The following is a 15,289-nucleotide window of genomic DNA, read 5'->3' on the forward strand; positions in this document are numbered from 1 at the left end:
ACAAAATACTCTGTTGTGTAATAGTTGAGGTTTTTTGTGGACAATGGAAAGGGAAGTCTTAACAGACAGACCTTCATTCATTTGTCATGGCGATGAGGGCTCTCTTTGAAACTGTGTTTACAGAGAATATTTTATGTCAAGTTGTTTGAAAAGATGAAACGTATCTTGGAGGAGTCATTAGAAAGTGAAACATTTCAGGAGGCAGGTTGTCAATCATGCCTCTGTTGCTCTACAGAATCATCTGACTGACCTCATTCCATCGGTTTGCCTGACTAACCCCCAGATTCCGCTGTGTCCATCTCCGTCGCCGTCGCGTTCCGTCTGCGACATGCTCGCCAGAGCCGATCGCTACCACTCCGGTCGATGTTTGGTATTCCAGCAGCTGTGCTGCAACACGTTTCACGAGCATCCCTGAGGCTGCTCTCAGCTTTAGCTTTAAGTATGCGCGTCTAGTCGAGTGTTTTGATGGATGCCACCTCTGGGACTCTTCTGTAAGCGGTGACTAGCAGCCGGACCTGAATGTAGCCAGACCTGGTGTCAGTTTGGGGGGCGTTTGCATTACATTGCATTGCCCTGACTCTGGCACTGGTACAGATCTGCCTGCTTCTTCAAATGCATTTATTACATAAATAAATACATATTAGGGATGTAACGGTATAAAAAATTTAACCTCATGGTTATAGTGACCAAAATTATTACCAAAAACACGGTTTTCGGTATTATCACGGTATTCAATATGTGTTCAATATGTTCAGAAAGCACTGATAGGCCTACACAAGCTGAAATAGTTTCAAAAAGTGTCCCGTTCACTTTTTTCTTCATGTTTAATTGGCTATGTGCTTATAGCTTAACTTACCCTGCCATAACTTGGAGTTTGCTATTTCTGTTATTTGGATGCAATGAGTGAGACCAAAGTAAGCGTTCAAAATATAACATTAGGCTACTGTATTCTCCTGATAGCGTGAGTGGAATGGATTTAATGTGGACGCGAACATAAAAAGACGCAGAGTGGCTACTGTGATACAGTGCACATTTTGCGGTGAAAAAATTCCGCCTTTTAAAATCAGGTGTAGCCTAATCCGAATCGTAGTGTATTGTATGTCAAAAGCAGGCTCGGATGAAGCTGGGAAGGATTAAACACACGGTTTCCACACTGTGGTAATCAACAGTGATAATCATGATGTTTGAAATAAAAACGGTAATTATTATCGTCAACAATTTGGTCGCGGTTTACCATTATACCGGTAATCGTTACATCCCTAATACATATATAAATAAATAAATACATAAACAAACAAACTATTTTCTGGGGGAGCCATCACAGTTCCCCTGTCATCCAGCGGTTCAACCTAAGAGCCTTGGTGCTAATGGCCTCTGCGAGTACATGTAGAAGAATTAGTTTAGATTTCCTGTGGTTTGACTCTCTCTCTCTCTCTCTCTCTCTCTCTCTCTCTCTCTCTCTCTCTCTCTCTCTCTGTCTCTCTCTTTAGTGCATTGCTTGACTTGTAGAGGACTGCTCTGTATAGCAGTTACAGTAGCTCAGTATCGTTTACACTGTAGTCTTTTCCACATATGTGCAACATCTGCTATTCTTGAAAATGAATGAATGAAAGGATAATACATTTTGGAGAATTCATCTCAATGTATTGAGCTTCCAAATAAAACCATGTAGCTTATTAGCACACTTATACAGTATGTAGGCAAAGTAAAATCATGTAGCCAACTATATACAGTAGTATACAGTATAGTAATACTGTACACATGCAGACTTTATTTGGAAGCTCTGTGCACAGCCTATAAGAATATTGTTTTAGTGGCATCTAAATAAGAGTTTCAGCACCAGACTTACCTTTTCAAAATGATTTCATTATTTGTGCTTGGGAGAATACTAGATGAAGGATGTCTTAGATCTGTTGAAGATGAGGACGAAGAGACATTTTCTCATTGTTGACAGTAAGACAGAAACATCTAGATGTTGCCTCTCCGTCATTTCTGCTGGGAGTCCTATCAGATTTCCCCCGCTTTAATATCTTGGTACGTTTCAGGCAGTAGGTAGTGAAAGTGACATTTAATAAGCGCGGTGGGTTTTGAAGACGAGCCCATTGTGTTGTGATGTGAGCCACACGTTGGCTTGAGCCGTGAGCGGAGGGGTAAACAAAGCAGATATCTCCGCAGGTGTCCTTCTATGAAGAAACATCAGACACACATGCAAATGACTCATCAAGAGGGGAAAAAAGTGAACGCAAAGATGAAAGTGTTAATCTTGGTGACATATAACTGCAAACCGAATCAGAAATGTGGAATAATATATCAAAGCATGGGGTGGGGTAGTCGCCGCGGCGATGATGGACATACATGCGGATGGGGAGAGGAGTGGTACTCCTCCAAAGCTGCAGTGTGCAGTGCTTACTCGATTACACTCTCGCTCTCACTTGCTCACTCGCTCGCGGTCTCAGAAAGAAAAAGGCCATTTCCTACCGCTTGCCGGGTCGCTGTTTTTACGGAGGCACAGCCCACACTGTTGCACTACCTCCTGCGGAGTTCAAAAGAATCTCATTACCCAGGATCCGTTCGAGGAGTCATTACTGTATAGATTAGTGCCATCTCTCATGCAAGCTCTGCACAGTCTGACGCAACAGTGTCCTTGCTTTATACTTTTGCATGACAGAAAATGGTTCAAGTGGTTGAACAGCACCAGACTGTTTTTTTTTTTTCTCTCTCTTTAGATTCTATGAGGTTAAACATGATGCAAATGGCAGAAATCGTAAAGAAATCACAGAGAGGGGTCAGGGGATTCCGTGGTCGTCATTGCACTGGAGTTTGGCAAGCCACGTGTGTGGGGGGCGCACCTTGAGAGGAAGAAGTCAATCAAATAAAATTGAACCCAAGTAAAACCGTCTTGGAAGACGCGGTGGTGCTTATTGGCTTAATCGATTAGCCATTTGCACCACGTTCGGCGGGGTCATCCGGTGCCCGGTGCTCGGCGCACGGCATGGATTGAATGAGATTGAGATCGGCGCTGGGCTTTGACCTGTATCTAGCCATCAGCTTCCCAGTGAAGCGGAACTTTGATGAGGGGATTTATCCAAGGTGAGCCGGCGGGTGTGTGTACACGGAGGTGTGTGTGTGTGTGTGTGTGTGTGTGTGTGTGTGTGTGTGTGTGTGTGTGTGTGTGTGTGTGTGTGTGTGTGTGTGTGTGTGTGTGTGTTGGGTAGGGGGGTTATCAGAGGGGCGGCGCCCACTCCCTCCTCACTCTCCATGAGGATCAAACTGCTATCTGATGGGGAGCCCTGGTAGGGTCCGTAATTTGAACCACCCATTTGCGGCTGGAGTTTAAAGGAAGAGGAAGCGCTTATCACTGCTGGCGAGATGTTTAAAGCAGGGGAAAATATATCATGGGAGAAATCAATTGCAGTGTGGTAGGTGGCAGTGGACTGGAGGAGATGGAGAGAGAGAGAGAGAGAGAGAGAGAGAGAGAGAATGAGAGAGAGAGAGAGAGAGAGAGAGAGAGAGCAGTCACTGCAAGCATCAGAGGAAGAAGTCAAGACCATGACGGGTTTCCATCAAGATCCCCCACCCACACCCAACTCACCCCCCAAGAACCCCCTCCATCGTGGGGTAATTGAGGAGCATTGAGATTGCGGAAATTGAAGCAATTTCACAGACACGAGGCCAATCCACACAGCCGCCCCCTTGCCGCAACGTGTTAATGGGGTTGACCAGCCTTCTGGGAGAGGCCTCTCTAGCATTTGAGAGGTTGCGTGAATGAGTGTGTGTGTGTGTGTGTGCGTGTGTGTGTGTGTGTGTGTGTGTGTGTGTGGAGGTGTGTGTGGAGGTGTGGGGGGTCATAAAAGCCACCACCACCCCACCCCCCCACTCATTCCCCACCAACCCCACTCCGGGCTACAGACTCTCCGGTAATCAAATCAACAGCTCAGGTGGAAATTGCGTATGATTAGCGCCCGGCCGTGGGTCCGCTGACACCCACGGTTCCAAATTAACATTGACAGCACCTTTGCTGAGCATGGGCGGGTCACCTCAGGTCCAGCGTCGTGGTGACACAGAGTGGATTGCTATTTGCAGGCTGATGGGACTCTTTCTGTAGGCTTCAGGAAGTGCCAACGCTTGTCAATCTACCATTGAAAGTCCAGGTCCTTGGAAGTTATATTTTCTCTCTACATAGCCACAATCCATTTCTGTATTAAGCCAGAAATAAATATGGGTTTGAGATGGGTTTGTGTCGTAACCTTTTAAAATAAATATCTACTGTTACACATGATCATATTGGTGGGAATATAAAACAGATTTTCTGCCAGTAGTCACTTTGTGACCGAGACTTGAGACTTGTGACATTGAAGGATTGTTTTTTGTTCACCAAAAATACAGGGTGGTTCTCTTTTCAGTGGGAGTACAATACAATTAGTACTGAAAAGGTGGTTCTCTTTTCAGTGGGATAGAGACACTGAGTATGCATTGAGTGTCCTCCATGTTTGTTTTTTTCTCCATACTGTCTGTTGCTGCCCTCCAAACCCAATCATTTCAGCACTCCTGGGCCACATTAACTCTCCTCCCTGAACCTCCTTCCCAGGTAAACAGCCCTACAGCCATGCCTTCCCTCATGCATATAAACACAGAAACTACTCTCTATCCTTTTCTATTTTCTTTACTCTCTTCCTCTCCCACCCTCCATCTCCTTCCCCCGTTACACACTGCTAGCAGCGGACCTGGCATAGGGCCAGGGGGTGGTTCTGAGGCCCACAGTGGCTCTTGCAGCCAGGCCACCACAGCACAGCACAGCACAACACTGTCCACCACAGCACAACACAGAACAAAATACAGCACTGCCCAACATATTACAGCACAGCACAGCACAACACAACACAACACAACACAACACAGCACAACACAGCACGGCACAGCACAGCACAGCACAACACAGCACAGCACAGCACAGCACAGCACAGCACAGCCTTATGACTAATCTTCTTTCTATACTTGAGAGAAAGAGGAGGAAGAGAGGGAGAGGAGGAGAGGGAGACGGGATTGTGACAGTGAGTGAGCAAAAGAGATAGAGAGAAATACAGGGAACAGAAGAGACAGAGAAACCACAAGCAAGGGAACAAAAAAGAACAGGAGAGGGATAGCATAGCACTACTTACAACTAGTCTTGCTGATCCTAGCTCTTACTACCTGACTAGAACTGACTCTTGATTGTTTAAAAAACAGCACTCACTGATGCACTTATTTGTATTGTACTAGACCTTTTTTTATAAAATTGTCCTAGAATTGTTGAGAAAATTGCTTTGAAAAGCTTAAACTGTTAACCATCTTATTACGTAGTCGCTTTGGTTAAAATTGTGTCAGCCAAATGTAATGTAATGTAATGTAATGTAATGTAATGTAATGAATAGAGATAATGGATTGAAAGACCAGTGTTTGTGTGTGTGTGTGTGTGTGTGTGTGTGTGTGTGTGTGTTAGTTTGTGTGTGTGTGTTAATGTGTGTGTGTGTGTGTGTGTGTGTGTGTGTGTGTGTGTGTGTGTGTGCGCACAGTCCGCACACGCAGGCATGCACACACACACACACACACACACACACACACACACACACACACACACACACACACACACACACACACACCACACACACACATTCTATTTCCCCCTCTTCTGTTTCCCCCCCCCATCTGACATTCTCTGTATTCCAACCTGTCAGTTCTTTTGTAATCTGTGGAGGTGGGAGAGCTTTTAATTAAAGATGTTTTTAAAAAGCAGTGGGTTGAGTTGATGGCGGTCTCGCTGATATGATTAGCAGTGCTCGGGAGGGTCACACCTAATTAGGGCTTTTGTATGAGAAACAACATTTTCATCACTAAGTGCTGAGGACTGGACAAGGCCTATTGTGTGAAGTGCCTTCCATAGAGAGAGAGAGAGAGAGAGAGAGAGAGAGGGGAGATAGATTCTGCAAAGTAATTTGAAAGTACTGCACACGATAAATAGAATGATAACTAAATCCATATTTGGATGATAATACACCATTTCCTAATTGTTCCGTCTAGGCTTGAGGATTTAGGCGTCCGGTGGGGTTGTTAGATGTGGGTCCAGAGTGAGGATTTGCAAGGCAGTAGCACACATATTAGTTAGCAGAATGTTAACTAACTAAGCCATATTTATTCAGCGGCGTGTGGACAGATGAGCAGGAGCATTGAAATCCCTGCTGATTTGGATGTGCTATACTGGCCAACACAGGAAGCTGTTAAAATGGCCGCCACTGCTTTTCTCTGCTCCTCAGGTGGCAGACTGTGGTGGGCAGACGATGACTTGGGCCAGCTTGGCACCGTTGCCAAGAGAGACGGGCGCAACATGGTCGTGCTGAGGAACAAGACCAGCGGCGTTGTCCACATGAAGGTGTACGACCGAGACGGTCAGAAAGGTAAGCGGGCTTTGGAGCAGAATCAGCGCCTCTCTAACCATCTCCTATACCCCTGAACTGGACATCCTGCATCTTCCCCCACACATTGAAGTGACAAAATGTTATTATTATTATTCACTAATTAACTCTCACTAATTAACGTGTTTGTGCATTTCCCTGGCATCCTTCTCATGGTATATATGTTGTTGTATAATTATACATATGCTGCATAATGCTTAACATACCACTAGCAGACCTAAAAAAACCCTAGTCTCTAAGGGCCTTTGGGCACTACGACCTTAATCGTTAATTTATTTAAGAGTACAATATTATTTTAATTGGATGTCTTGGATCAGATGAACAAGGGGTTATGATCAACACTTACTGTCGATTAAAGTTAAGTTTAAAGTGCAATTATAGATAAACTTCAGAATTAATCACTTATGGTGTAACAAGGCTGTATTAAAACAGCCAGTTTTACTTTACACTGTAAAAACGTCAACTCGCATGCTAGAATTTTGCAAATAAAAGTTTGTGAGTATCTACTTTCTCTTAACTCTGAAAAAAGAACTGAATTCAGTTAGCAGATTTATGAGGTGATTGGCTTTTGCATTTTTGTTGAGTTATTCGCCAAATAATTCAAGGTAATGGCCTATCCATTATCCGCATGGCTCTGGATCCCTTTAAAGTGTCTGCTGGAGTAAGGGATGGCTATTAAGGAGGCCCAGATGTAAATCTCCCAACTTCGCCCCCATCCCAATGCTCTCATAGCAATTAGCCTCTCCATTCATAATGCAGTCCGATCTCATTACTGTCACCACGGTACAGGCTGAACAATGCTGATAAGCTGTACCCTTGGGTAGACCGGAGGAGGAAGCCATCCGGCGCACCAACCTTCCCACTGTTTTTTTTTTCCATATCACAGTGATTTTTATTAATGAAATAGGCTTTATGGATGATGTCAGAATGGGATTATTAGGCTTTCTCTGATGAGTCTCATTGTTGGGTGTTTTCTGTTTGCTTGCTGTGTTTGTTTGCCCCTTTATGTTAAGCTTACTGTATTATTATGACCGCCCGGCAGCTTAAGCGGGCGGTCATATAGGTAGGTCAGATTTTTTTTTTTTTTTTTTTTTTCGCGATGTCCAAATTTCCGCCAATGATTCCGGGACACTGAAAGACCGGGGTAGACAAAACTTGGTGGGCATGTAACCCCATATGGATAGCATGGAACCATCGTTTTTCGTTTTGATCTGTAGCCCCCACGCTGGACTGCACCCCAAAAGGAGGGTAGGGCAGACACAGTTTTCTGTGAATATCTCGAGAACCGTAAGTTTTAGGAGGACCACCTTTTTTGTATGTTGATCTCAAGGGGCCATGTCAACCCATTCCATAACCACTAATTTCATGTATAGCGCCACCTAGTTAAACACAAAAAAGTAAAAATGAGGTGTTGTAATTGTAGGTATCTGTGACCTAACATAGTCAAAACTGCACGAAATTGGAAGTGTAGGATCATTTTGACACCTTCTGAATGCACGCCAAGTTTCGTGGAATTTTGTTCATGGGGGCCACACAATAAATTAATTTATATTACTATACACCAACTGGCCTGTAGGTGGCCGGAGACAGTTTTCTGTGAATATCTCGAGAACCATAGGGCCTAGGGGGTCCACCTTTTTTTTGTATGTTGGTCTTAAGGGGGCATGTCAACCCATCCCATTACCACTTATTTCATGTATAGCGCCACCTAGTTAAAAATTAAAAGCAAAAATTAGGTGTTTTCATCTCAATATCTCTGGCTGACAAGGTCAAAACTGCACGAAATTAAAAGTGTAGGATCATTATGACACCCTCTGAATGCATGCCAAGTTTTGTGTACTTTCGTTCATGGGGGGCCTTACAATAAAATAATTTATGTGTACATTTAGTGACGTACACCAACAAGGATTCCTGGGACACTGAAAGACCTGGGTACACAAAACTTGGTGGGCATGTACCCCACATGGATAGCATGGAACCGTCATTTTTTCGTTTTCATCTGCAGCCCCCGCTGGACTGGACCCCCGAAAGGAGGGTAGGGCAGACACAGTTCTCTGTGAATCTTTTATGGTATGTTGGTCTCAAGGGCCCACATCAACCTGGCTCATAATCACTCATTTGTGATTTGCCCCGGTAAAAATGAAAATCAGTAGGATTAAAAGAAAGCCAAAATAAATATTCATCATCATCATCATGGCTGCATTTTCAGTATTGGTCGTTTATCGTTTGTCCACTAGATGGCGCATCGTTGCAGTGAGACGTAATTTTGTTGGAAGTTAAAAGTGGGTTGGAAAAAAACAATGGGACGCTATACAAGGACTGTAATTTACCGCGAGCTTAACATCTAATAAGGATAGGGACGATGTTCACATGAAGTGTAATTCCCATTTCTTCTTGAAGCCGAAATAAATCTCAGGATGTTTATCGGACATGCTTGGTTTTACTGCAGGTAATGCGTTAATCTTGTAATATCAATAAGGACCTAGGTAATGTTACCGTTAGCGTTGGTTGAGTGATGGAGGCATTTGATTTATTGCATTTGTAGAAAACTATAAATGCGGTTATACCAAGCAAATGTATAGCAGCACTGTTTGTATCTTTCGACTGTCATTTATTGCACGTGCTACAAAATCATTCTGTGCAATGGAAGATTTACCAACGTTACACGGGATTTACCAACGTTAACCCGGTCTGATACAGTTTTGCCTATACATGCGTGAGACTGAGGCGCCTGTTTATTTTGTTTTAAGTGCGTGCAGGGTGTGAGAGGGGAATCGATGTGCTTTGATTACAGCTTGGTAGTTGTAGTCTGTGAAATTAAAAGCACGTGTGTGAAGTATCCAAACAATGACACCTTCATTTCATTATGGCTGCTTTAGCAAAACACCTTAAGCTACTGTGTAGTGGGTCCCATTTAGAAGTGGCTACTTCATTCAAGGCTTTCCTTGACTCATGGAGCTGCGTGAATGTTATTACAACTTTTCGCCAACGATATGACAGTTAAAGTCCCGCTTGATACTGTAAGGCGAAGCCATTGGTTTCAAAGGAGATTTTATTTGTGTCGCCAGCATAGCCTATTGACAATTTATGTTGTCATTAGGCCTACCTTATAATCCTACCTGTAGCTTAGGGAAGCTAACAACTTTGTATTAGGATCTAGTTTGTTAGTTACCGTTTTGTCATAACTCCCTGATGCATTTTTGCATTTAGAATAGCCAGAGCGTGTATATCTCAATCGGAAAATTAAACAATATCGGGTGCCTATGGACTAGGCTGGGTGAACCCAGCCTGATCTGCCCGCTATTTATTTTTTGATTTCTTAAAAGATTGAGCTTGGTCTGATGAAAGCCAGACTAGCCATGGACCTCAGTTAAACAATGCAAGGGAACATGAATCAGCCTATATTTGCACTAACAATAACGGACAAAAGCTCTTCAACTTTGGCCCGTTAAAATGTGTATGAACAGTCTAGCGACGCATTTCATCAAGGCCCATTTGAACATGTCAGTTATTTGCACCACTGGTTAGATGTAAAACAGCATTTCGTTTCAGACTAGGCTACTGTTACTTAATTTGTGCATTAACAATAACGTTTCAGACTACTGTTACTTAATTTGTGCATTGACAATAAAATTACATGAACTAAAGATGACTAAAATCTTATGTAGAAGAAGAAACATTCACAAAAAATCCATCCATCCAAAAATGACCTTTGTTTTTGATAGCTGTTGAAAACGGCATGGAACTGACAGAGATGGTTTTTGTTTATAAATACATAAAAAATAAATAAATAACATTATGCTGATACCTTTTGCTTTTCCCAAATACAATGTAGCCTACAGGTGTAAGTGACCTTTCATCAATCCAGTTGCAATGGATGAACTGTGATGAACTGCCCTACTTGTGATTGTTTAGAGATTTTAAAGGTTTTATAACAATTCTACATCTTCTTTGGCTATTCTACAATCTATTCACCTTTTCAGCACCAGTAGGGTACTTTCTGTGCAGCCGCACACACACACTCAGGCATGCCAAATAAGCATACACAAAAGTTTCAAGAGTGGGGGATGGAGAAAAATATGGAGACAAATTGAAGTGTGATTTATTTTCGCGGAAGGGATGTACAGGACTGAGCGGCGGTCATATTTTGTACCGCTATGCGGTACATCTAGTTATGAATAGAGTGAGCACATTAGCCATGAATTGGCATCAGCCACATAATTACTTTATTGATTTAAAAAACAATAGGTGACTGAACAAAGGGTGCAAAAAATAATTCAGTGAAGCTTGACTGCTTCTTTTTACCAACGTATACTGTATTAAGTCCCAGTAGACAACTAAATGGCAAGGAAGCAGAAGGAAAGAAAGGCATATGATTATTATTGTGGTTTTAAAAGGCACCGGAGGAGACCAGCCATTAAATATAGGAGCGATGGGAGAAGAAGGGGTGCTTTGGAAGTCGAGAGTTTCAATGTTTCTGAGATGGCAGTGCTTTCACCTTGAACTAGCCAGGGATCATTAAGGTTATGACTGTGACACACAAGTTCCCCAGCAAGACATCCATGGCAGCTCACTGAGATTTCTCTTTAAACCGCAGGGTAGCTCTGAAAACATATTCAGTCTGTTCGGCCAAGTTAGTGGCTCTGAGACCTGCATTAGATATTTGAATCTGGTAGAAAAAGGACATTAGATTGCTTTCCACACTAGGCATGTGACTACATAGGAAGGAGTAGTGTAGGTGAGGTGAGGTGTTTTTTCTGTGGGTGTTTGCACAAGAAATATAATGGAGATATTTTATATATTTTTCATTTTTAGTGAAATATGTTTACAGATACACACAAACAATAATCTAGAACTGACTCAATTTCTTAACTTTCTATTGGACCATTCTACCGAATTTGTGCAAGTTGGAAACTATTTTTTTTAAATCCCCCTAAACGTATGCATTCATTTTACCATACAATTCTAGTAATTGATAGTTAAGAATTTGTCACTACCGAAATGCAATAACAGATACAAAGTTTATAATGACCTTATAAAATCATCTATGACCCTACAAAATTATCTTTACATCTACCTCCTAAATACATATTTCAAAGAGTCCAAAGATTAGTTCAAATATACACTGTATTAAACACAGCCATAACATTTTATTTCAATACTCAATATATATGTAAAATAATCTTTAATAACTGTAATAGACAGCAGTATAATTGCAATATAAATGCAAGGTTGGAAGCACCAAATTAAATTGTGTCATAGCAATACAAATAATGTAAAACTATATTTCATTCGAGTTATATTTTGCTTGTGTTCAATGTGACATGGTAACACTGAGAGTAGCAAAAACTTCCAATCAGTCAGCAGTTCCACTAGGACTTGACTTTTTACCTGAAATCACTAGAAATGATTTTTAATGTTTACATGCTGTCTGATCTAGGTGGTTTGGGTGAAGAACACACTTGGTCTGAAACTCATCTCAAAGAATGATCATTTGTGTCTAGGCAGGGCTATGTGTTCAAATCTCTCCACCTCACCACTGGTGTACCTCAGGGCTCAGTCCTTGGAACCCTACCTTTTACGTCACTCAGGACAACATTATCCACTCTCATGGGTTCTATTACGAATGCTATGTGGATTACACCTAAAGCCCTCCTTACACTGACAGACTTTGTAAAGATTTGCAAAGATTTGGAAAAGATTTTTGAAAGACTACAGTCTCAGACCCTCTCACATCTAAAGACAAGTAATAGAGTCACAGACTATGATTTTGCAATGACTAGGGATCTTACAGGGTCACTATTTACAAGACTGCAACTAGATTCCTTTAAATTATTACCCATTGTGCAATAGATATGAACAGGGAACTGAAATGATGCCTACTAAACTCAAAGTCATACTTTCTTGTTTCTGCAGCATTGTTTCATGCGTGACATCCCTAACCGATATAGAGTTGTTCTGTCACGTGGAAGAGCCGACTAATGATGATGAAACAAAATAACAAATTATCTTATTCATTGGTTTCATCACGTCCCTTGCTACAGCTATCGCCTACTTTGCCCCTTCCTGTTTGGTGTTGGAGAGAGGTCACTATTGGTTTTTATAGTTCACGTCACTATTTGCATGAGCCACGACTAGAAAGACTTAAGCCCTCCTTACACTGACAGACTTAGCAAGGATTTGGAAAAGATTTTTGAAAGACTACAGTCTCAGACGCTCTCACATCTAAAGACAAGTGATAGAGTTGATGAGTCACAGACTAGTCACAGACTATGATTTTGCAACAACTAGGGATCATGCAGGATCACTATTTACAAGACTGCTACTAGATTCCTTTAAATTATTTCCATCGTGCACTACATATCAACAGGAACTCATATGTTAGCCTACTCATATCAAAGTCATTTTTTAGTGTTTCTGCAGCATTGTTTCATGTGTAACATCCCTAACAGATATAGAGTTGTTCTGTCATGTGGAATAGAAGACTAATAATTATGACCGCCGCACAGCGAAGCGGCGGTCATATAGGTTTAGTCAGATTTCTTTTTTTTTTTCCGCATGTCCACATTTCCGTCAAGGATTCCAGGGACACTGTAAGACCGGGGTACACGAAACTTGGTGGGCATGTAACCCCACATGGATAGCATGGAACCTCCTGTTTTCGTTTTGATCTGTAGCCCCCCCGCTGGACTGGACCCCCCGAAAGGAGGGTAGGGCAGACACAGTTTTCTGTGAATATCTCGAGAATCGTAGGGTTTAGGAGGACCATTTTTTTTTTGTATGTTGATCTCAAAGGGCCATGTCAACCCATTCCATAACCACTCATTTCATGTATAGCGCCACCTAGTTAAACACAAAAAAGTAAAAATGAGGTGTTGTAATCGCAGGTATCAGTGACCTAACATAGTCGGGTAGGGCAGACACAGTTTTCTGTGAATATCTTGAGAACCGTAGGGCCTAGGATGACCAATTTTTTGCGTATGTTTGCCTCCAGGGGTCATGTAAACCCATTCCATATGCACACATGTGCATAAACAGATACACACGCACACACATACATTCACAGTAATCCTACGTATGACACATACTCACACTCGGAAAGAATACGGACTGCTCCATATTCTTTATAATAAAAATGTATATATTACTTTAGGCTTATCCAACAGGGTTGCTTAAACGTAATTGGGGTTGTTAACGTCACGTAGTCAGCTGACGATAAAAGGCTGCTTGGCCTAACCTGCGGGGAGAGAGCGCTAATTACAGGAACCTCTATCGGAGAGAGTTGTTACCGAGGGTGTGAGACATGGCGGGAGCAATTTAAAGAGAGATTTTACACTGGATGTAGTACCATTGGATTCCTTGGATCGTACCCTTGTGGATTAATCCCTTTGAGGAATTACTATGAAGCAGCGCGGATCCTGAGGAAAATAGGACCGGCTCAAACGCACGACAGAATGGATCAGCAGCATGGCAAGATGTTTTCCTTTCTCTTGTCGAGGTGTTGCGAAGATCCCTGGTTCAAGTCGTAGGCCTACTCTGCAGCTCCCCTGGCTAGTCTCCCGCTGGTAACTCAACACTCATCTCCGAGTTCACGTTTCCCTTCCTCCAGTATAACAACTAATTCAACATATTCCACAACTCACTTTACTTCAGTGACTCAGACTCTTTCATACTTTTACATTTTGTTTAAATATCATTTCATTCTTGATTGTATGGCGGGACAATGATTATTTAAGTTGTGTTTGAATATTTTGGTTTAATTTAAACTATCACAATATATGATTTGAAACGTATAAAACGTGTTTGTGTTGTTTGATTTGTGTGATAGTTTCGCTGTAAAGGTGGCTACATTTGAATTGGCAGCTAAATACTGTCTGGCACCCCAGAGACAATTTAATCTCTACATTTAAAAAAATAAGATTCAGATTAGTCACGTTACAACACAGTAGACATATATACGCATGCATGCACATGTACATAAACAGGCAAACACACACATGCACGCACACACACCCACCCACACACCCACACACACATAAACATAAACATGTACACGCACACATTCACACAATTCAAGAATTTCTCAGAATTATGAACAGGCAAGATGGGGGTGGGGTTGTATAAAATGTATATTACATGTGAAATCTATGAACTAATCATGTTTTGGTACTTGTTGTCTAGCAGATACCAGTGAGAACTGAGTGTGCATAATGCAATTCAGTGAGACAGTTAGAATCATATATGCCTTTCAGCGTGACTTATTTTTGTGGAAAACATGTGCTGGACTGGGCGGCGGTCATATTTTGTACCGCTCTGCGGTACATCTAGTTGCTTCAGTTTTCAGTCTTGGTGTCACACAAACTAGCCAGGTTCCTGAAAGACTATCTCTATGTTGTGTGGAAAGCATGTCCAACCTTCATCTTAACCTCAATTAAATTAAATGCACCGTCGGGTTTCCCAATGAGTTTGGCTGTCAAGCGGAGAGCAACTTTGACCCCCTGGATCTAAGATGGCCATCCCCACAGGTACAGTAGATGAAGCACTATTATCCTGGCAGGTGACGGGGTTCTTTCTCTGGCATGGTGTTTTCCCCACAGGACGGAACCCCTGTCAGGTGAACAATGGCGGCTGTGCCCAGCTGTGTCTGCCCACCTCCGAGAGCTCACGCAGCTGCGCCTGCACCGTGGGCTACAATCTGCGCACTGACCGCATGTCCTGCGAAGGTAGGGCTCTTAACGCACAGACAACGCTACTCATTCTGCCTCTTTAACTTCATCAGTATCACTATCATGTGTTCTTTTATAAGTAATCTTATGGAAATATGCCATACATGTGTTCAT

The 15,289-nt window shown here is 42.3% G+C and overlaps 1 protein-coding gene across 11 annotated transcripts in view; it reads left to right on the plus strand.

Annotated features, from left to right (window-relative positions):
- LOC125291559 (low-density lipoprotein receptor-related protein 1B-like) overlaps positions 1 to 15,289 on the plus strand; it is a 344,912-nt gene that overhangs the window by 212,502 nt on the left and 117,121 nt on the right. For all 11 annotated transcript variants that reach the window (XR_007193020.1, XM_048238358.1, XM_048238347.1 and 8 more), the window contains 2 exons: positions 6,291 to 6,431; positions 15,047 to 15,172. Coding sequence is in view for 10 of the 11 variants with exons in the window: in XM_048238358.1 (XP_048094315.1) it covers positions 6,291 to 6,431; positions 15,047 to 15,172 (267 nt within the window). In the remaining variant the exon portion in view is untranslated. The remainder of the gene's footprint in view (positions 1 to 6,290; positions 6,432 to 15,046; positions 15,173 to 15,289) is intronic.

The sequence above is a fragment of the Alosa alosa genome, chromosome 3, assembly GCF_017589495.1.
Source record: "Alosa alosa isolate M-15738 ecotype Scorff River chromosome 3, AALO_Geno_1.1, whole genome shotgun sequence".
Lineage (NCBI taxonomy): Eukaryota > Metazoa > Chordata > Actinopteri > Clupeiformes > Clupeidae > Alosa > Alosa alosa.